The sequence below is a fragment of the Haliotis rubra genome, unplaced genomic scaffold, assembly GCF_003918875.1.
Source record: "Haliotis rubra isolate DU_JTF1 unplaced genomic scaffold, ASM391887v1 Scf183, whole genome shotgun sequence".
Taxonomy (NCBI): domain Eukaryota; kingdom Metazoa; phylum Mollusca; class Gastropoda; order Lepetellida; family Haliotidae; genus Haliotis; species Haliotis rubra.
Genome location: NW_025765814.1, coordinates 1,353,924 through 1,377,150, shown reverse-complemented (window position 1 = coordinate 1,377,150; position 23,227 = coordinate 1,353,924). Strand labels below are relative to the sequence as shown.

At 41.7% G+C, this 23,227-nt stretch overlaps 1 protein-coding gene across 1 annotated transcript in view; it reads left to right on the top strand.

Annotated features, from left to right (window-relative positions):
• LOC124273711 (spectrin beta chain, non-erythrocytic 2-like) overlaps positions 1 to 23,227 on the top strand; it is a 155,466-nt gene that overhangs the window by 127,786 nt on the left and 4,453 nt on the right. The window contains 32 exon segments of the mRNA XM_046708997.1: positions 50 to 278; positions 384 to 505; positions 663 to 723; positions 946 to 1,047; positions 1,541 to 1,807; positions 2,571 to 2,738; positions 2,740 to 2,835; positions 3,397 to 3,543; positions 4,028 to 4,165; positions 4,314 to 4,439; positions 4,580 to 4,710; positions 5,029 to 5,135; positions 5,138 to 5,214; positions 5,567 to 5,576; positions 6,721 to 6,911; positions 7,210 to 7,305; positions 7,642 to 7,776; positions 8,363 to 8,545; positions 8,658 to 8,849; positions 9,196 to 9,351; positions 10,463 to 10,677; positions 11,326 to 11,515; positions 11,641 to 11,739; positions 12,168 to 12,350; positions 12,638 to 12,760; positions 15,741 to 15,829; positions 16,025 to 16,212; positions 16,291 to 16,378; positions 16,437 to 16,732; positions 16,896 to 17,084; positions 18,307 to 18,381; positions 22,483 to 22,695. Coding sequence (XP_046564953.1) covers positions 50 to 278; positions 384 to 505; positions 663 to 723; positions 946 to 1,047; positions 1,541 to 1,807; positions 2,571 to 2,738; positions 2,740 to 2,835; positions 3,397 to 3,543; positions 4,028 to 4,165; positions 4,314 to 4,439; positions 4,580 to 4,710; positions 5,029 to 5,135; positions 5,138 to 5,214; positions 5,567 to 5,576; positions 6,721 to 6,911; positions 7,210 to 7,305; positions 7,642 to 7,776; positions 8,363 to 8,545; positions 8,658 to 8,849; positions 9,196 to 9,351; positions 10,463 to 10,677; positions 11,326 to 11,515; positions 11,641 to 11,739; positions 12,168 to 12,350; positions 12,638 to 12,760; positions 15,741 to 15,829; positions 16,025 to 16,212; positions 16,291 to 16,378; positions 16,437 to 16,732; positions 16,896 to 17,084; positions 18,307 to 18,381; positions 22,483 to 22,695 — 4,682 coding nt within the window.

Here is a 23,227-nt window from a genome sequence, read left to right as displayed (position 1 = left end):
TAATACAGGATTAAACTCAACTCACTCACTCACTCTCTCTTTACCCCAGATGGAAGGACCTACAAGGAGACCTCAACAACTACAAGGTGAAACTGGCGGCTGCCCTGGAGATGCATGCCTTCAACCGGGACGTGGATGATGTCAACGAGCGTATTAATGAGAAGGCATCACTTTTGTCGGTAGAGGATGTTGGGAAGGATCTGGCAGGTGTGCAGGCGCTGCAGAGAAAGCAGGAGGACATCGAACGGGACATGACAGCGCTCCAGAACCAGTTGGAGGTGAGCTAATTCTTCGGTTAGGACAGATAACGAAAGGACACATTCATTATGACATAATCATCTGATTGTTCTGCTCGCTTTGTTACAAATTCATCTTATTTCCAGAAAATTGAGACCCAAGCTGTGAAACTACGTAAGAGGCATCCCGACATGGTGAAGTCCATCGAGGAGAAGCAACAGGAGGCGGAGGACAACTGGGAGAGGCTGGAGGAACTGTCAGACACCAGGTCAGTGGGATGCCAGGTGTTCTCAATAAGATTGAGCTCCAATTAAGTGGATATATGCTTATGTCCACAGAAAACTCATTTGGAATCTGTCGTCTAAAGTTTGTGGTGTAAATGTGGATAATAAGAAATGATTGAAAGTTTATTCATTTTCTTTCAGAAAATCAAAACTTGCAGAATCATACAGACTGCAGAAATTCCTAGCAGATGCTCGTGAACTGGTAGGTTGGAATGACTCCCAAGTCACATTTTAACCTTTTTTGACCAACACTTGTTACATCTGGTAGTGATATTGCACAACAAATCAGATTACTATGCAGTGAAGTGAAGTGCAGCCATGGCAACTCATCAGCTGATATAGAGGCTCGATAAGTTGAAAGAATCAGTACATCTGAACATACTGTATTCACTGCATCTACATCATGATGTGTTCGAACTCACAGATCCAGTGGTCCAATGAGATGATGGCTAGGATGAACTCTGGAGACCTTGCCAAAGATGTGACCGAGGCAGAGAACCTCCTCCAGATGCACCACGAGAGGAAGGTAGGCTCACCATGGAATCCTGCAGTTAGTGCAGCTCTCCAGAACAGAAACTTTGATTTATAGTCAGATTAGCTATTATAATCACGAGTGTTAATTCTACACCTTAAATGAAAGAGGACATCATGTCATGTCAACAAAATGTTGACTCTATTAGAGATTTGGCTTCTGTAAGTAAAATGTATTCAAGTATGATTTGGGAAAATAATTCGACCAAATGATGTCACCTGTTTGAAGATGTCACCTGTTTGAAGATGTGACTGTGATTTTTATTCACTGCATTTGAACCACTCCTGGGGAGGTTAAAGCACTGTCAGGAGTTGTGTTAAATTCTACCATTAAATACTTCTTGTGGTTTACTTTGTAAAGAGTGCTTGAATATGAAATTTGAGTGAAGTACACAGCTAGGATAAAGTTAATCCCACTGTGATCCAGTATATTGAATAATGTTTAAAACAAAGCATGGGTATGACAACAAAGTAAATGTGTCCTCCAGGCTGAGATCGACGGCCGCAAGACTCACTTCACGTCCATCCGGGAGAGTGGGATGAACCTGGTGAACAACCAGCACTACGCCACGGAGCAGATCCAGAAGACAGTGAAGGAGCTGGAGAAGACCAAGTTGGCCCTGAGTGGGTCGTGGGACAAGCGGAACCATCTCCTCACGCAGTGTCACGACCTCCAGGTCTTCAAGGAGACCGCAGAGCAGGCCGACACATGGCTTGCCACCAAGGAGGCTTTTCTGGCAAACGAAGATCTTGGAGTGAGTGCTGCATTATCAGAACACAGATCCAGTGTGTCAATATGTTTGACTGATGCAGTCTACAGTAATTTCTACTGAGGCTTTGAGATGAGCCAAGGGCCTTTTAGTAGTATGTTAATCTTGTTCACATATGCGTTAGGGGCGACGGGGTAGCCCAGTGGTTAAAGTGTTCACTCATCACACAGAAGACCCAGGTTCAATTCCCCACATGGGAACATTGTGCGAAGCCCCATTTCTGGTATCCCCCACTGTGATATTGCTGGAATATTGCTAAAAGCGGTGTAAAACTAAGCTCACTCACTCACATATGCTTTGACTATATATTTAAAGATGTATTTGTGGTTTACAATGGCTCCTATAATATGGAGTGTCTTAAAACAAGAGAGGGGCGGTTGGGTAGTCTAGTGGATAAAGTGTTCGCTCTTCATGCCAAAGACTAAGGTTCGATTCCCCACATGGGTACAATATGTGAAGGCCATTTCTGGTGTCCCCGCTGTGGTATTGCTCGAATATTGCTTAAAGCAGGGTAAAACCATACTCACTTAACACAGGAGGGGATGGGTATTGGGTTTGAGATGTAAAATATCAGAGAAAGAACACCTTTAACATGTGATGCAGCTGTAGAACACAAGTTAATGTTCATATCATGAACTAATGGGTTGAAAGCATTACAATATCTAGTGTTTGTGAAAAGAATGTTTGAGCCCTCTTGATCACATTCCATCATTGACATGAAAACATTGACGTCTGTTGTCAATTGCAGCACACTCTGTACAGCGTAGAGAGCCTACTGAAGAAACACGACGGCTTTGAGAAGACAGTGAAGGCCCAGGAGGACCGCATCGAGGACCTGAACCAGTTCGCCACTGACCTGTGTACACAGCAGCACTATGCCAAGGACGAGATCACATCCCGCTGTCAGACGGTCCTCAAAGCGCAGGGACAACATGTGGCAGCTTGCTGCAGCCAGACGCAGGAAGTTGGAGGATTCACGCCACTACCAGCTTTTCCTCAGGAATCTCTATGAGGTGAGTCTCTTGTCAGATTACTCAACACACATTCTTGTCCATATTTGTCATCGTTACCCACTTGCGTAGAATGATGCTCATGATGTTGATCACTCACTCGTCTCGTCCAGATTGGCTGATTTGCAGACAGATGCAATATATCTGGAATATTGCAACAAACCAACAAATCAAAATCTTGTCTATATTGTAGTAATTTCCTTCCATTTGGTATGATTGCTCTTGAGATTTAAGTTTAAATAGGAGGAAATACATGATAGCGTTGACTTCACAGTATGAACAAGAATGTTAGCATCGCATATGAACAGTCACGGCTTATTAGGGAAACTGATACCCAAGATAATCGTCCTTGTTACAAGGTACCCACTTAGGAGTAAATACTTTGAGACAGAAATCTCTTTGATTTAAAAATAGATTTTAAAGAGTTGCACTTAAATAGTGTTCCTTGAATAGTGAAAACCATGTCCATCGTTTGTCAGTAGTGATTGGGGAAACTGTATGACGTTGAAGGGTTGTATCATTTTGTATGCTAGTTAATTGTCATGAGACTTTCTGCTTCTTCAGGTTTCTGGCTGGATCAACGAGAAGCTGCAGGTCGCCCTTGATGAGTCTTACCGCGACCCTGTCAACCTCCAGAACAAGCTCCAGAAACACACAGCATTCGAGGCTGAACTCACATCCAACAGAAACAGAGTAGATGCTGTTGTGCATGTAAGTGTGAACATAGCACTAACTCCCATACCTTAACACGATTATCATTAAGGTAAGGTTGTTTTGTCCAATGGAACCCAGTACCTTAAGGTGTTGCCTTGTCAAACCATAGCTGGGTATCTCCCATTGCTCCTCAAAGTGACTGCAGGACAAGTCATCTGTTATGTGTTTATCAAACCTCCTTGAAGTCCGTGACCTGAGAAGATCCGGGGTAGAATGAACCTTCAGTAACCCATGCTTGTCATAAGAGGCGACTAACGGGATCAGGTGGTCAGGCTCGCTGACTTGGTTGACACATGCCATCGGTTCCCAATTGTGCTGATAGATGCTCATGCTGTTGATCACTGGATTTTCTTGTCCAGACTCGATTATTTACAGGCCCCGAAATATAGTTGGAAGATTGCTGAGTGCAGCGTAAAACTAAACTCACTCACTCACCCCTTGAAGTCCATAGTAACCATCATGACTGACATGTTTGTTACAGGAGGGTCAAGGACTGATAGATGACTCACATTACGCCACACCGGACATCAGAAAGAGGCTTGAGGAACTGGAACTCAGCTGGCAAGCCCTCATTGCCGCCAGCACTGAGAAGAAGGACCGTTTGCAGGATGCCTACAGGGTACGACTGTTACATGTGATACACCATTTGATGAACTTGGAGAAACTTAAAAACTGGATAAATCGATTGGACATTTCCACACCCACAATGTTATTGATGTTAATATGAATGTGAGTATGATTAAAAACATTGCACTCTCTTCTGTCAGGCCATGCTGTTCAACCGTGTGGCAGACGACCTCAACACATGGATGGACGAGGTCGAGAACCAGCTGGAGTCCGAAGACCATGGCAAGGACCTCACAACTGTCAACGCACTGCTCAAGAAACATCAGGTATGTGCTAAGCATCACAACCTTTACTGATTTTCTAGGTGGGCTTATGCACATTTGTTCCCAGTAAAGAGATTTTAAAGCCTGATCCGGAGCTGTTGTACAGGTTACTAGAATAAAGTGTGATTGTGGCGTTGTTGCAGCAACTGGAGCAGGACATCTTGACACACCAGGAGAAGGTGCAAGACGTTCTGGACGCTGCACAGGTGTTCAGGGAGTCACGACACTTCCTCAACAAGGAACTGCAAGCCACTGCACGCGAGGTCTCCGAGAGGTCAGTGTGTATTGGATACTTATTTGTCACATGATATCTCCAAACAGCTGGCGCTTGATGGGTACGTGTAAGTCATGACAGGTCCATGTATAATGGTTACCTGTAGGTCATGTGAGACATCCAAATCTCCTGGATACCTTTAGGTTGGGGTATATAAGGTCTCTATCAGGTATGTGTAATTGGATTCTTTGTTTATAAATACAGATGTCGGTCATATTCATCTCAAGGATTGTGATGTTAAAGGAAGTAGTATAAGAGCTGCAGTGTTTCTGAAAGTTGAAGAGTGTTCATTGTGAACAAGTCAGTTCCCTCCTACAGGTACAACTCGTTGTCAGAGCCGTGTCACATTCGACGAGACAATCTGGAGGAGGCTCTAAGAATGTACCAGTTCTTCCGAGACGTGGAGGATGAGTTGTCATGGATACAAGAAAAAGACCAACAGCAGAGTCCACTGATCTGGGTCATTCTTTGTCAGATGTTCAGAATCTCATGAAGAAGCATCAGGTAAATTTCTCTTAATAACACGGATCTGTTTATGGCAAGGGAGGTTAATATCACTTTATAAATTCTTATAAATACATGACAAGTTATTCAGTGTCATTTTATTGGTTGACTATATGAGATGTTTGCATTTAGGTTTCCATAAAACAAAGAAAGACATAGGCCACACCCACTAACTGATCATGATGTCTGTTTCCTGATTGGATGATAAATAAATAGGCAGGGCCTGTGTTGTCTAATTATACTGAAGGTCATCACTGATTTCATTTGTTGCCTGTAAATGAATAAGCAGTCTGTGAAGTTATTATTGTTCATAAATATTGACTTTAGCATATGGGACGGTGGGGTAGCCTAGTGGTTAAAGCGTTGGCTCGTCATGCCGAAAACCAGGGTTCGAATCCCCACATGGGTACAATGTGTGAAGCCCATTTCTGGTGTCCCCTGCCATGATGTTGCTGGAATATTGCTAAAAGCAGCGTAAAACCAGAACTCAGTCAGACTTTAGGATGTACTCATTATGCCTACTAGTTTTTACAGTATGTGTCCAGGAACACAAACTTTGAAGTCAATTCTTAACTGACATATGTTTAAGAGCTAGATCTTAAGAAATTGAACTTTGATTGTCAAGAAAATTGAAGTATGATTGATGGATTCGTTCTAACTACTGACTAATAAATGTTTTTTTTATTGTCTTTATGAAGTTAACGATTCGGAAAGTATGGTGAAAAAGTTTAAGCCAACTTTGTTGTTGTTGAGAGGAAACCAGTCTGATAATTCCACCATTGCACAATAAATGTTTTGGATTTCACATGAATACAGAATATGAATAGCATCACAAATTTCAAGTTTCTCTTTCTGTGTGTTCAGGAGATGCATTTAAGTGTAAGTCACCATCCACAGTGATGTGTTGCATGATGTTAGGGATGTGTTTCACGGATTGTCACATGATTTATTGAACACCGCATGACCTGTGTTTTACACATCACACATGACAGCTCACTGTGAAGATGTGCAATGTTGATGATGAATTAAGCAGTAATCACTCTCTCACTCTTGTGAAACAACCTTTCCTGTCAAATGATAAATAAACATCAACCGCTTGTAAAGAATTAGTTTGATACATTACCTTATATCTGATCTCAGGTACAAACCAACAACTCTGTCCATGATTAGCTCTACAATGGCTCACTTTGATTTCAGAATCCTTTTGGACAGTGCATTTTGCTATTGAACCCTTAAAACTGTCAGATGAATTTGTAGATTCTTAATCTTTACACTTGAGTGAATATGGAGCATGAAGATTCTTAGGGCTACTTTTTGCTCGTTTTTGTAGAATTGTTACCAAAATGTTCTGATAGTGGAATAATTGGTGTCCTGTAAACATTCTGACATCCTGAAAGTCAAGGGACATTTTGGGCAGTTTACAGTGACATTCGTTTCATTGGTACTTTAATCTGCTGCCTACCAGGGAGGTCATTGTGATTATCTTCTGTTTCCCAGACCTTGGAGTCGAGATAGTGGCTCACGAACCTCTTATCGAATCGGTGGCTAATGCAGCCCAGTTGATGGTCCGTAGCAAGCACTTCGCCTCTCAGGATATCCAGTCTCGTCTTGATGACCTGCACGGTCAACTGCAGCGGCTCAAGAAGACTACCACAACCAGGAAACTCAAGCTACAGGAAGCTCTAGAGGCACAGAAGGTGAATACGATTTACAGTACTGTACAAACTGATATGGCCAGCTTCATTCAGTCTGATTATCTAGAATGCCCACGAAATAATAATAGACTTAAAAAAGGTAAAAAAGACTAGTTCTCGGAGAATGTCTTTTGAAAAATGGTGAGTGTTAGGGGCTTCAGTGGTGGTAATTTTTTCAATCCAGGAAATAATTACAAATGCGAGTTTGCATGTATGATGATGCAGTTGGTATTTGGAATGGTCAGAAGAAGTTCATGGATCTTATGACAGTGATGTGATGTTATTTTTAACTTCTTTTCAGTTTTACACTGAAGTTGCTGAAGCTGAGGCATGGATGAATGAGAAGCTGCCACAGTTGACGAGCTCTGATCTCGGACGCGACGGAGACCAGGTTCAGGTTGGTGTGCTTTCTGTGTCCACAGCTTTAAAGTTGGCATCCATCAGTACGGTATCATTTCCGTACATAGGCAGAAAATTGTCTGAAGAACAATTTCGTATGTAGTTTCTTTTTGTCATTTGTTCTGAAAAGGATGATGATGGTGATGATGATGATAGGATATTTATATAGCGCACATATCCATGCAACTAGTACATGCTCAAGGCGCTGATGACACCTTGATGATGATGAAACATCTTCCTATTGGACTGTATACAAATTTCTTGTTTTGATTTGTGTTTAATCATTTGACTGTAACAATGTTTTAGGAGAATAAGAATAAGAATTGTATTCCAGGCATTGATGAAGAAACTAGATGCCTTGGAGAGAGACATTGACAACTTCAGCAACAGCATTGGAGAGTTGTCTGCCCTTAGTCGGACAATCACAGAGAAGGAACACTACGACAGTGCCAACATAAAGAAAAAACAAGTGAGTCAAATGTCAAGGCCATGTTGCAAATTGGAGCAGTCTGGGTCTCATGCCACGTTGGTCAACATGGTGGCGAGTAATGCTCCACCATCACCATATTAATGATTCAAAGTACTCTCTGAACCTGGCATCTTAACAGACTGTTCCAAATATTGGGTTCAAATAATAAGTTCACACTTAATGTTTAGCAAGAGTAGACTGATCAGAACTTGACTTGACTCTGGCTTTGGTTTGGTTTGATTTGGTTTGTTGTTTAATGCAATATTTTAGAGCAATATTCCAGCTATATGGCAGCAGTCTGAAAATAATTGAGTCTGGCCCAGACAATCCAGTGATTAACAGCATGAGCATTGATCTAGACAATTTGGTAACGATGACATGTGTCAACCATGTCAGCGAGCCTGATAACTCGATCCCATTAGTTGCCTATTACGACAAGCATGGGTTGCTGAAGACCAGTTCTAGCCCCAATATTTACAGGTCCTCTGGCTTTGGATTAGTTGTATAATTTCCAAAGTGCAATAAAGAATATGTTACCCATTTCCTAAGCCACCAGATTTGAAATCTGAAACATTTCAATCTCCAGTCTGACATCGAGCAGCAGCATAGCCGCCTCCAGGACCTCGTCAATCAGAGACGGGCCAAGCTCATCGACAGCAAGAAGCTGTTTGAATTCTACCATGAGGCCAATGAGGTGTCCAGCTGGATCTCGGACAAGTGTGTGGGCGCAGCATCCGAGGACTATGGTCAGGACCTGGAACACATTGAGGTAGGTCAGATCTTCTAAAGCAGTTGCATGATTTTGGGCTGATATGCATTGTATACATTAAAGGAACTATGTGTAGACACATAATTATGATCATGAATATTCCTTTCTCAAGGTATTGCAACAACGATTTGAGGACTTTGTACATGAACTCTCGTCAAATGAGGAACGGATTAACTCGGTATTAGCCATGGCACAGAATATGATTTCAAGCAATCATTTTGAGTCCACCAAGATCAAGGCACGGGCTGAGGAAATCCGGCAAATCTGGTCTGAACTTAAAGAACTTGCTGATGCCAGGAGAGAGGTCAGTCATCACCATGTCAAATCACAAATCTCTTTCCAGCTGGGGTGGTGGGGTAGCCTAGTGGTTAAGGCGTTCGCTTGTCACGCCGAAAACCTGGGTTTGATTCCCCACATGGGCACAATGTGTTAAGTCCATTTCTGGTGTCCCCCGCTGTGATATTGCTGGAATATTGCTAAAAGCGGCATAAAACTAAACTCACTCACTCACTCTTTCCAGCTTGTTGAAAATGATATACCGTTAACTCTCAATGGTATGCAGTTTATCCTCAACCCTCAATATACTCTTGTTGTTTGGTTCCAAACAATTGTCGTGACTGTGCTAATCCTGTGTGTTGTGATGTCCCCAGGCTCTGAGTGGAGCGAAGGAGGTGCACATGTATGGACGGGACGCTGACGACACCCTGGAGTGGATACAGGAGAAGGACACCGTGGTCAGCAGTGATGACTACGGCCATGACCTGGAGAGTGTCCAGGCTCTTCTAAGTCGCCATGAAGGCTTGGAGGTGAGTTCGCAATACAACTCTTCTCTGATGAACCGAGAGACAAGTGTGGGTTTCTTTCTGTAGTGCTGTAATTACAGATGTTGGGGTAGTATCTCAGTAGTCTTCGTGCTTGCTAACATCACTACCTGGGGTTTTGTTCTGTTAAGATTTTTCAGTCTGAAGCCCTGTTGCTGCCATCCTGCTGTAGAACCAAGCGGAGATATTTACTTAATCAGATATCTGAGTTGTGTCTCAAGTCCTTCAGCTACAAGTGATTCAAGTATTTCACTAATACTTTAGGCACTGAATGCTAAGAGAAAAAGAACATTGCTTGAAGAAATACTGTAAAACTGGTTGAATTGTAGTACCCCATAAAAAGTAGCTTTGAGGATTCTCTTTGCCTCAACATCTCACCTTAAAATCTCAATATGCAGAGAGACTGCCTCTAACCTCGGGCGTGAATTCCTGCAGCAGTTGCAGTGGCTTCGGGAGGGATTCGATAAGCGTTCAGTACGAGGGATAGGGTGGTCGCTATCTTGGCGCTGGTGTTCAGATAGGGGATTGCAGATCCCGCTTTTTCTGCGGATTTAGTCAGTATTGGAGTTTTGCAAGCTCGTTTGGAAGAAGAGACCATTCGCTACTCCACCGCTATTTCCACTTTTCACCCTGTCGATGGTGCTCTTCTGGGGCAGCACCCTCTACAGATGAGCGGATTCGACCTGCCTCAGGCGCGAACCAGTCCACCTTTGTGGATTTGTCGAAGCTCCGATTGGCTGTCGGTCCCACTTTCTCACACCTAGGCTATTTCCATTCAGTTGTTGACCTGAAATTAGTGTTGGCAAGCATGCCTAAGGGAGGCCAACCCGTGAGGTAGGGTCCGATTATAATAAATAAAAGAGTTTATTTAGTACAACGTCTTTTTATTCAAAAACATTGATTGAGGACATTTTTCAGCCGGAGAAAATGCATAATATGTACCCTAAGGACAATCTCTTCAAAAGAATTGAAAACCTCTGCAGGTTTGGTTAAATACTTTAGGCACTGAATACTAAGAGAAAAGAACATTGCTTGAAGAAATGCTGCAAGATTCTTTTTACCTCAACATCTCACCATAAAATCTCAATATGCAGAGAGACTTGCAGCCATTAGTGAGCATGTGGAGACAATTACGAAGGAGGCCGAGAGCCTTCTTGGCCATTACCCAGATGCCCAGGAGCATGTTGCAGCCAAGCATGAGGAGATGGTTCAAGCCTGGAACTACCTGGTGGAGAAGTCCACGATGAGGAAGGAGAAGCTGCAACAGGCGCAGCAGTTGCAGATGTACTTCAACGACTACAGGGAACTCACGTGAGTGTATAGTGTAAGATGTATCCAGGTCGTCACAAGTCCATGTTTGACACAGTATCTAGTGGTTGCTGTATGTGAACTGACTGATATTGTGTCATCACCATGGTGTGAGCATTGCTTATACTTTCAACATGTTTACATTCTGAAACTGAGAACAAAAGCTCGGTGGTTTGAACCCAGGTTCCCTCATACCAAATGTCAAAGAATATGGCATCTATTTCCCTGCCTCTTGCATGGCATTAAGAGGATAAAACAAGAACAGTGTCTGAGTATGCTGTGTCTGAGCAGGATGTCTTTGTAAACTATAAGATGGTATCTCGGTGGGCTGGCACTGGACTGAATGCTACAGGAACTCACCCACATATGCATGCATGTCGCTGTAAAAGTTCAGTAATCTCGAACACGTTTAAAGCCACTTTGCCACATTATGGGTTCAGTAACCTTGACGATCTTGCTTTTAACCTCATTTGGCCTCATTTCATGTCGAGACTAGAATGTTAACACGAAGCAGAACAATCATTTACTCACTGAAGTTCAAAGTGATTAAAGCAAGTTTAGATTTTAGACATTTTTACACTAAGTAGTGTCAATTGACTTGAGGGAAGGTGATCAGCATTAACCTTCTTACTCAACTTGTACTCATGACAGGGCTTGGATCAGTGAGATGATGGCCATCCTCACTGCAGACGAGTTGGCGCGGGACCTGCCGTCTGCTGAAGCCATGGTTGCCCGATACAAGGAGCACAAGGCTGAGGTGGACAGTCAGGAGGAGGCCTTTGTCAAGTTCGAGCAGACGGGCAAACATCTCATAAGCAAAGGCCACTTCTTGTCTGATGAGGTATGTTGTTGATCGGAATAACAAGATGTTCTTTAACAACAAGGATTTTCTTTGTCCTGGTAAGCTGATAACCGTTTTGTCCTCAATCTAATTGTTGATGTTGATGTGTCCTTTGATGTTTTCAGATCCAGGAGAAGATCAATCAGTTGAAAGAATCTCATGATGGTTTGTTGCGCACGCTGGAACACAGGCAGCTGTTGCATGAACAGAACCTGGAGGCTCAGGTATGTATCCTACACAACCTTCGTAGTGATTTGGTTTCTATAGCAACTGCACCTTCCTTAGTGCCTGACTATGTGGAAACAAGAGTTTCTAATGTAGGTAACCAGCAGGAAGTAACCATGAAACCGTGGTGGCTGAGTGGGTCAGATCTCTGGCTCTGTGTGCTGGTGCTTAGGTTTCTTACTCTGAGAATGTGGGATCAAATCCTGAATGTCATCAGATGGATCAGATCCTTTTTGACTCTGTAACTACTGAGATTACTTCATTCAAGTCATTGTATGTTTAATTCTGAGTAGTGTGATTCCTCCCTGAATCATGTAGTAGATCTTCTAGGATGTGTCTTGGCAGCAGCGTCTGAATCTAGGAAGCCATTTATGGGAACCAAGCATTTTTTTGTAGCACAGTGCTGATTGTTTGAATGTATCTGTAGCGTCTGCGCCATGAGATGGAACAACTGGACGCCTGGATGAACCTGCGGGAACCGTTGCTGCGGGAGAAGAACTACGGCAACTCCATATCTGCTGTTGAGGAGCTGCTGAGGCGCCATGCGGACTTCGAGAAAACCGTTGATGCCCAGGAGGAGAAGTTCATGGCTCTGATGCGTGGCACTGAGGTGATGAGACTGTCCTTACATCTACCTATAACATACACTAAGTTCTCATCTAATTGTTTTGCAGACTCTTTTCATTCTTTTTGTCTGATTCATTTTGTCAGCAGTTGATTGTTCTTAGTGAAAAATATCCTGAATATTTTCAAATTTTCTTCTATATTTTTCTGGTGTCTAAGAACATAATGCATTAAAGATGAGAAGATCAGTAGAGATGTGATGTTACGAATGAATATGAAGCATAGTAGTTTTGACATCACTGGCCACAGCTTACCCCGGCTGTCTGTTCACAGATTGAGAAGGCGTTTGCCAAACAGAGGCTAATGGAACAGCAACTGATGGTGGCTGATGAGGCTCGCAGAGAGAAGGACAGGCTCGATGAACTCCGCCGGAAAGAACAGGACAGGATACTTGAGGTCAGTAGAGGTCAAGGTCACTGGAGTCTCTTCCAGGACATGTCCTGGGCCATCATATACAAAGGGTACTAATAACATTCTAGTTGAGAGAGGCACTCTTAATTGGTTATCGTCATGGAAACAATATTTTAACTACTCTAAATGTACTTTCAGTCAGTAATTTGGTTAAAGATCCAAATTTGTTTACTGAAGAAAAATTCAGAAATGAGTGTAAAATGTCCAGTTGATAAAAATGATACATGATGCCATTAGTAGCTTTATATGTAGTGGAGGGGCTTGCTTCCTTTTTTTCATACAAGCTTTTGGAAAGGGAAGACATTTTCTTAGTGTAAGACTATAATTGGTTCCACATGGGAGGGGCTTTTCAGCTTTTACACTAGCTTATTTTACAAATACCATGATCCTTGCACACTAACTTACCTTTAGAAATGGAATGTTGGAATTGGTATAAACAACCAAGGATTATGATGGTTGAAAGATATTAAGGATGTAGTCCTTTCATACTAACATGACAGGTGATGGTAGATTATATTAACTTAGTCAGCCATTACTGCACCAGCACATGTAGAGAGTTGATGCACTCTTCCACTAATCTGCCTATGTCTCCATCCTTGTGTAAAAGCAAGGACTGGATTTAGAGTCTAACATGTATTTCTCATCATGTTGCATGTGTTAAACGTTTCACAGAAATAGAAGAACGTAACTGTTTATTTGTGAGGCATGCACTGATTAACACTGGGATAGGGTGTGCCGAGTTGCACCAGGTCGTTCTCTGTAAGAAGTGTTGTCATGCCAACACCATACAGTTAAAACTGGTCATCTCGGCTTCATACACCTTGCAGTTGTACTGCTGGAATGAGCAGTAAACTCGACCCACTCACTCACTCTGAATATAGGCCTAACCGATCGGTTCATGGTTTGGGCATGTTTAGATGTTTAATGTATTGTCTGATTATGCATGTCAGTGCTTGTATCGGCATGGTCATGCCCATGACATGGTGACCCTTTCTTTTGCAGACACAGAGAGCTGTATGTGTAATTTTGACGTGCAAATGTTGATTGGTAGTATATGCTCGTTCCTATGTGTCTCACTAACCGCATGCCTCCCGTTTAATTCTCTCCTCTTTGGGGTGTCTATATGTTCATGGTCAACAGACAGTGAGTGGCGGGGGGTGCATGGGGAAAATGATCACTGTAGAAAACAGCTGGGAGTGATACCTGTTAGGTATGTCTGGTTGGTGTAGTGTGTGTGAAGCAAGCCAAAACAGACTGAGCCATGAAGGTCGGGGTTAGAATTGATGTTCAGTAACCCATGCTTGTTGTAAGAAGGACTAACAGGATCTAGTGGTCAGGCTCACTGACTTGGTTGACACGTCATCATATCCCAATTCGTAGATCGATGCTCTTGCCGTTGATCACTGGATTGTCTGGTCCAGACTTGATTATTTACAGACCGCTGCCGTCTAGCTGGAATATTGCTGAGTGCAACATACACTCAAAACAACAAACCAAACCCAAAACAACAATAGTGCTCTGAGGTATCCAAGTCAAGTCACTCTGGTTGTTGTCAGAGGTTCGGGGCGGTGGGGTAGCCTAATGGTTAAAGCGTTGGCTCGTCGTGATGTTGCTGGAATATTGCTAAAAGCGGCGTAAAACCAAACTCAGTTGGTCAGTCAGTCAGTCAGAGGTTGATTAGCTTATAGAGTTGTTTGCCACAATATTATATGTATTATATGCATTCATGGATGATTGATGCATGTACCAGCTGTCACTACGGGATGATTAATGATAGAGATTGACTCTCATGCTTTTAACCAGTGGCTGATTTAGGTCCTAGTTAAACTGTTTCGTTTCGTACTTCAAGCATTCAGTTCACTCTCACTAGGTCATGCACGTCCAAATATAATGTAGGTAAGATTAGCTGGTATCATTTCAATCTGTTTTGTACAAGTGATCATTTTCTGTCGTGTAAGATGCTTGTGACATATTTTCATATTTCCATAGTTTCCATAGTTTCATCATGTTGTTTTTTTAGGTTTGTTTTCCATCAGCACGTTGATGATGAACATTGTTGGGGGTTTTCACAGTATGTCAAGGGGATGAGTAATCACTTAATCTGTTAACGATGATGTAATGGACGCATCCTAACATTTGTTAATACACTTATAAGATGGGACCAGCTTCTGTATAAGCTTGTGATGTATATCCAAAAGAGGTGGATCCTTCCAACAGATATGATTGCAGTCAGTTTGTTCCTTGGGGGGAGGGCTTTTTTTCACAAGATGTGTGATCCTTTTTGTAATTAGTGTGTGCTAATTTGTGTGTGTTCATGCTCAATTTCAAGTCATTGTTTGATAGTTCACTTTGCTTAAAGTCTCATCTTTTTCTTGACCTTGACCTTATCACAGGTGATATTTGTTTTGTCAGTCACATGATCAGTCACGTGATCACTTTGTCCATGTCGTGTGAATCATTCTTGATTTGTTTCATTCTTTCATTCCAATATTTTTGGTCTTTTGCTTTTATGTGCAACTAGAGCTTGCTTTGAAATTAATTTTGTTTGTCGTGGATCGGTAATGGAGTTACCATGGAAACTAACAAAGAGGTAAAAAGTTTGATCCAGTATTTATAATTTGGTGAGGATTTTTTTTCCTTTGAAAGAGTAATAACTCTAAGGTAGTACAGTTTAACAAGTGAATTGTTTTATAATGGAATATAGGCATGTATTTTGAAGAAATATGTTATAAGATGGTTCTTTATGAGAAACCACCATCTTTGCTGTGATGGTAGAAAACAGCAACAAACCAAAAACTTTTGATAAGCTGCTACTCCTGTAAATAAAAGATCAAAGCAGATTAAGAATTGAATAGTATTTCAAAAGTGTATCTTGTGTTATAATGTTGCTTTGTTCATTTTGTGAGGTGGTGTGGTGATTCTTTTTTGGACTGCGAACTGAGACAACATCTGTGTCCTATTTCAGGAGCGACGACGAGAGGAAGAACAGAGACGTAATCGGGAAGTGTTGTTGCGTCGCCAGCGTGAAGATGAAGGTGATGACGATGATGGAAAGTGAGTACAGTTTACAACATTTGATGATAGTTAAGATGTGGGCGATACTGATTGTGAAAGAAGTCAGATGTTAACTGTTCACTGACCTCTCCTTTGTATTAAAGTTCAGAGTATTATCATGACCTGATCAACTTCTGACATGACTTTTTATATCTTTTATTTGCTTTTCTTTGAAATTTACCTTTGTATTTCTAGAGACGAAAAGCTGGATAGATCAACAGTAAAGAATCTCATTGGCCGTTCTCAGAGCATCAAGAATGTGACCAAACCAGACATTGCTAAGCGAAATGATGTGCGTCGTGCAATCAGTTTTAAACAGAGAGGAGACCAACCCCTGTCTCCAGTGTCTCTACAGAAGGCAATGGAGTTTAAGCAGGGAGAGACACCCAAGTTCTCAACGTCCATCGATTCAGATCATGGCAGTGACAACTTAGAACAGAAACTGAACGATGCACTGAACCGTGTCTGCCAGGACGAAGCAGATGGTGGTGACGAGGTGAGTGCTCCAAGTCTGCCCATGGCTCCTCCCCCCCGAGGCCATGCAGCATCATGTGGAGCATCACACGGAGGAGCCGGAAGGAGAGGCTCCTTCTTCACCGACATTCACCAAGAAAGAGGCCCTCACAATGTCCCCACCTCTCAGTCCCAAGCAGAAGAGGTCTGAGCAGGTGAAGGATGAGAGGAAGTCAAAGAGAACTCCCAGTTTTAACATCCGCCGACGGACACGAAGCTTTAAGGATAAGTACAAGCTCCCAGCAGACCTGCCCCCAGCGGAACTGGAGGGGTACGTGGACCGGAAGCAGGAGCTGCAGATCGGAGGGAAGAAGGCAACCATTCGGTCCTGGAAAAACTTTTATACGGTGCTATTTGGACAACTGTTGTGTTTCTTCAAGGATAAGGAAGGTAGGATTGTCCTTTCAGTGTTTTTGGCCTTTATTACTATTGCTTTTACTCCAGAAAGCAACTTTGTTGAAATGTATCCCCCCAAAACCCTTTCTCACTCCAAGCTTTGATAATGTGCGACGCAGCACTCACTCACTCACTGACTGGCTGTGTTGGTTTCCAGCCTACAGTGAAAGCCAGGCAGCAGCTCCTCCACTCAACATCCACAAGGCAGACTGTGAGGTCGCAGCCGACTACACCAAGAAGAAGAACGTGTTGCGTTTGCACCTCAATGACGGCTCTGAGTACTTGCTGGAGACGACAAGCACGGAGGAGATGACATCCTGGTTGGCCAAGATCTCGCATTATGCAGGTATGGACAGTTGTTGGGAAATTAGTTACTGACGGTTGAACAGTCCTCATTACAAATGGTTACACATAGTTGTTAGGAAAGTAGTTGCCAAAGGTTCAATTGCAGTAATTAAGATAAGAATATATTAATGTTTGAGATGTGTGATACACATAGTTGTTAGGAAAGCACTACTTGTCATTGGTTGAACACCTCTGATTACATTTGTGATCAGGTAAATATAGTTGTACGTAAGGCAGGCTCTGACAGTTGAAGGGCTCTAATCAGAATAACAATGTGTTAACATTTGAGATGTGGTACACTTGATGGTCAGCAAGCACATGCCAAGGGCTAAAGAGTTAATTGGTAATATCGAGGGCTGTACTATAACAATGTGTATATAACTGTCTTTTGTGTTACAAATTGTGCGTTTTTGATGTTATTGCAGTTTATTGATTATCAATGACTAATTTGTTGCAAATTTTCCTCAGAGCAGATACACAAAAAGAGAGAATGTACTGCTGATGAATTGTACTTTTTGGGGTAGCTGTAGTGTTTCAGACATTCTTGACGGACATGACTGTAAGGGCTTTGAATGAATCTTGGCCTAAAAGGGTACTACCTTATGAGGAAACATTCAAGTTTTTGTGGATTGGGCAGTATTTACTTCCAGCATTGAGAAGTGATGTATGACATCTGACAGTGATTGATACTGAATTTATTCCAGGTTGTAGAGTTGAGGCAACTGATTTATATTGAATACTACTTTCATGACACCTATCATGTGTGACACCTTATGTTTTCAGGCCTGCCCCCTAGTGAGTGTACAAATAATTTAGTGTTCTCTTAATACATCACAGTGTTTGTTTTCCTCAGGCACAGATAACACTCATCTTGTAGTCTGTTCAGCTCATTCTTAGACGTGTAAAAGAACTTAGTTGTTTTTCTGGTTCTTAGATAACTTCAATCGAAAATATTAGTAAAGTTGTAAAACACTGATTTAAGTGTAAAGGTGTTACATGTAATGTAGTACATGTATTAGAATCTAAGTCTTTAAGATTTAATTCTTCTGTCAGTTACTAAGAATAAAATAGATAGAGATTGTGAGTTACTAAAAATATAATAGAGATTTTCTGTTAGCCCAAATTGCATTGATGCAAATCCAGTTTGAGTCTTCCTATTGGATGGTGAGGCAGCCGTTGGTGCTGTTTTCCTATGAACTACTTCCCTTTGTTCCACATTCCAGAGGAGCCCCCAATGTTTGACACTCTGGAAATTACACACATAAGTGCTACAGAAATGGATGAGAATAGTGATCAAGGTGAAACACTTATTTGTTGCATACGTTCGGGCATTATGGATGCTGAGTTTGGCTTGCTATGTGACGTTGGGCACTAGACCTAGACACTGGGAGGGGTCATTCAGTCTCCTGTTCTATCCTAACACAGTCAGTCGGTCTGACGACAGCTTTCTACGTCTTTGTTTTGATGTGTGCTGCCAGCTCACATGACACATCACATGACATCACATGACAACTGACCTTCCACGTTGCCCACCTCCCTCCGACACCACCATACACCTATTGTGGTTGTGGGTTATGTAGAAACCACTTGGTTCTTCCTGGTTAAGATTCAACTGATGTTCTCCGTACCGATCTAAATATCACATCCCTTTTCTTCACTTGTTTGCATGCTGTTGCAGTGGCTGGTGTTATTTTGACAAAATTGATTTGTAGAGTTGTGCTTTTAAGTTTTATTTTCCCATTTTGGCTGATTGGCCCATTGACCCCTGTTTCCTTCCTGCTTGAAAACACAATCCACCAGGACCTTCTCACAGTGATCCCTAGCTCTATGTGTTGCTTGGTTTTCATTTTGTTTTAGTTCAACTCCGATGGACATTGCTAATTGGCAGAGGCTCATGTCATGTATTGATTGCCGTGCGGCCATATCCCCTCATTCAGTGTAAAACATTAGTCATGTCAGTGTAAAACATTAGCCATACACCTGACATCTCCTCAATCCGTGTAAAACATAAGCCATTTGCCTAACATCCCCTCGATCAGTGTAAAACATTAGCCATTTCCCTGACATCCCCTCGATCAGTGTAAAACATTAGCCATTTCCCTGACATCCCCTCAATCAGTGTAAAACATTAGCCATAACCCTGACATCCCCTCAATCAGTGTAAAACATTAGCCATTTCCCTGACATCCCCTCGATCAGTGTAAAACATTAGCATATCCCTGAGATCCCCTCAATCAGTGTAAAACATTAGCCATATCCTGACATCTCCTCAATCCGTGTAAAACATAAGCTATTTGCCTAACATCCCCTCGATCAGTGTAAAACATTAGCCATTTCCCTGACATCCTCTCGATCAGTGTAAAACATTAGCCATAACCCTGACATCTCCTCAATCCATGTAAAATATAAGCCATTTGCCTAACATCCCCTCGATTAGTGTAAAACATTAGCCATTTCCCTGACATCCCCTCGATCAGTGTAAAACATTAGCCATAACCCTGACATCCCCTCAATCAGTGTAAAACATTAGCCATAACCCTGACATTCCCTCAACCAGTGTAAAACATTAGACATATCCCTGAGATGCCCTCAATCAGTGTAAAACATTAGCCCTGACATCCCCTCAATCAGTGTAAAACATTAGACATATCCCTGATATCTCCTCAATCAGTGTAAAACATTAGCCATATCCCTGACATCCCCTCAATCAGTGTAAAACATTAGCCCTGAAATCCCCTCAATCAGTGTAAAACATTAGCCATATCCCTGAGATCCCCTCAATCAGTGAAAACATTAGCCCTGACATCCCCTCAATCAGTGTAAAACATTAGACATCCTGACATCTCCTCAATCAGTGTAAAACATTAGCCCTGACATCCCCTCAATCAGTGTAAAACATTAGCCCTGACATCCCCTCAATCAGTGTGTAAAACATCAGCCATATCCCTGTAAAAGATAGCCCTCAATCAGTGTAAAACATTAGCCTGACATCCCCCACATCCCCCTCAATCAGTGTAAAACATTAGCCCTGACATCCCCTCAATCAGTGTAAAACATTAGCCCTGACATCCCCTCAATCAGTGTAAAACATTAGCCCTGACATCCCCTCAATCAGTGTAAAACATTAGCCCTGACATCCCCTCAATCAGTGTAAAACATTAGCCCTGACATCCCCTCAATCAGTGTAAAACATTAGCCATATCCTGACATCCCCTGAACCAGTGTAAAACATTAGCCCTGACATCCCCTCAGTCAGTGTAAAACATCAGCCATATCCCTGAAATCCCCTCAATCAGTGTAAAACATTAGCCATATCCTGACATCCCCTCAATCAGTGTAAAACATTAGCCCTGACATCCCTCAATCAGTGTAAAACATTAGCCATATCCTGACATCCCCTCAATCAGTGTAAAACATTAGCCCTGACATCCCCTCAATCAGTGTAAAACATTAGCCCTGACATCCCCTCAACCAGTGTAAAACATTAGCCCTGACATCCCCTCAACCAATGTAAAACATTAGACATATCCTGACATCCCCTCAATCAGTGTAAAACATTAGCCCTGACATCCCCTCAATCAGTGTAAAACATTAGACATCCCCTCAATCAGTGTAAAACATTAGCCCTGACATCCCCTCAACCAGTTTAAAACATTAGCCCTGACATCCCCTCAATCAGTGTAAAACATTAGCCCTGACATCCCTCAATCAGTGTAAAACATTAGCCCTGACATCACCTCAATCAGTGTAAAACATTAGCCCTGACATCACCTCAAAGAGTGTAAAACATTAGCCCTGACATCCCCTCAATCAGTATAAAACATTAGACATATCCTGACATCCCCTCAATTTGTGTAAAACATTAGCCCTGACATCCCCTCAATCAGTGTAAAACATTAGCCCTGTCATCCCCTCAATCAGTGTAAAACATTAGCCCTGACATCGCCTCAATCAGTATAAACATTAGACATATCCTGACATCCCCTCAGTCAGTGTAAAACATTAGACATATCCTGACATCCCCTCAATCAGTGTAAAACATTAGCCCTGACATCCCCTCAATCAGTGTAAAACATTAGACATAACCTGACATCCCCTCAATTTGTGTAAAACATTAGCCCTGACATCCCCTCAATCAGTGTAAAACATTAGCCCTGACATCCCCTCAATCAGTATTAACATTAGACATATCCTGACATCCCCTCAATCAGTGTAAAACATTAGACATATCCTGACATCCCCTCAATCAGTATAAAACATTAGACATATCCTGACATCCCCTCAATCAGTGTAAAACATTAGACATATCCTGACATCCCCTCAGTCAGTGTAAAACATTAGACATATCCCACAGGCCTCTCCCAATCAGTGTAAAACATTAGACATATCCTGACATCCCCTCAATCAGTATAAAACATTAGACATATCCTGACATCCCCTCAATCAGTGTAAAACATTAGACATATCCTGACATCCCCTCAATCAGTGTAAAACATTAGACATATCCCACAGGCCTCTCCCAATCAGTATTGTCTCATCGTGTATTTAGACTCTTATTTTGATACTTTTGAGTTGCATTTTCACTTTTCTTATTAGAATTTTAGCTTAATGCTTTGCTGAAAGCTCAAGGTAGAACAAACTGCCAAATGTGTAGATGATATGCTAGTAGTCTTGGCCTTATTGAATATGTATTGATGATGATGATGATGATATATGGTTGTTGATATTTTGCATGTTCAGAAAACATTTACCAAGTTTCAATGTAATCGGTATTTATTTTCAGTTTGTTAAACTGGTTCTTTTTTCGCATGACCATGTATTTGGTTTGAGATTTTGAGAATGATGGTGATGGTATCAGCAAGTTGTAATCATGGATTTCATGTAATTTTTACACATATATTAGAATATTTAGAGTTTTAAAATTAATTGAAATTTGAAATTTTAAATTAATTAGAATTTATTAATTGATTCTAAATTTTTGAAATTTACATTTCAAGTATCTCAGAAAAGTTTTTGTCTGTGGTGATCTTTTAAGAATTTGCTTGTTAATATAAGCTTCCTATCTTATTAAAGTGAACCATGATTTGACTTGCGTTTATTTATTCCAGGTGTCCATCAGTTTGTAGAAATGATTATGCATTGTGATCTGTAATGTTCTCAACTTTATAATGTCTTGCAATTAAGCTTTTCACGTGTGCATTTTGGACCACACTTACAGCTTCTGTTAGTCTTGTTTTCTGTTGAAATTTTAAGTTAAAAATTCATTTTTCTTTCTGTTTATATAATCATGTTTTTTGAGCAAATGTTTTCAAAGTGTTAAAACAACAAGCCCACTGATGCACAAATTGATTCAGAAAATGTCCCTCCTGTACTAAGCTACGGTTGTTTGTTTGTGATAGCCCTGGAGCCCAGCGATCAGTTCACCCCTTTCTCGGGGTCAGAGAGCCCTCAGAGGGAGCAGAGTCCCCCTCCCAAACAAAGCCGGGTTGACAACAGCGCCAGTGGTGACTACAAACGTATGTCTGCAGTCATTGAAGCTAGCTCTGGTTCCGAAGTAGGAGATGATTTCGCAACACATGTTCGGACAGGGAGTACAGCCAGCAACAGATCAGGTGGGTGGCCATGTCTAGGTGGCACCTTGTTGCAAGAACTGTAGAATAATATTGATGCTGAAGGGCCTCCCTGCAAACTTTGGGATAAATAGGGAGACATTTTAAAGTTTTGAGAAGTACAATGATGAAGATCATGAAAACTTTGTAAATAGAAGCACTCATGAAAACTGCTGAACTTCTGTAGCTTATTACAAAACAGTTGACAGTATCAAGCCAAATATGATTTGGTTGGATATTTCATTGGAAGGGCTACCCATGAAGAACAAGGTTATAACTGATCTTCAGCCAGGGCTCGATTTACTGCTTTGTTGCTTGCACTGGTGCAACCCAATATTACAAAGTGCAACCTAGTTATTTGTCTAACTTGCACCAGGTGCAAGTCAATTTTGAGAAATAAATCTAACATTATAAGCATTTTTATGTCAGATCATTTGTTATCTAAGCTTTCAATAATTCAGTAGCACATTTCTTTCATTACATATTGCGATAAGAGCAGTGCAACTGGAATTTGGCTGGTGCAACAAGGTTTTTA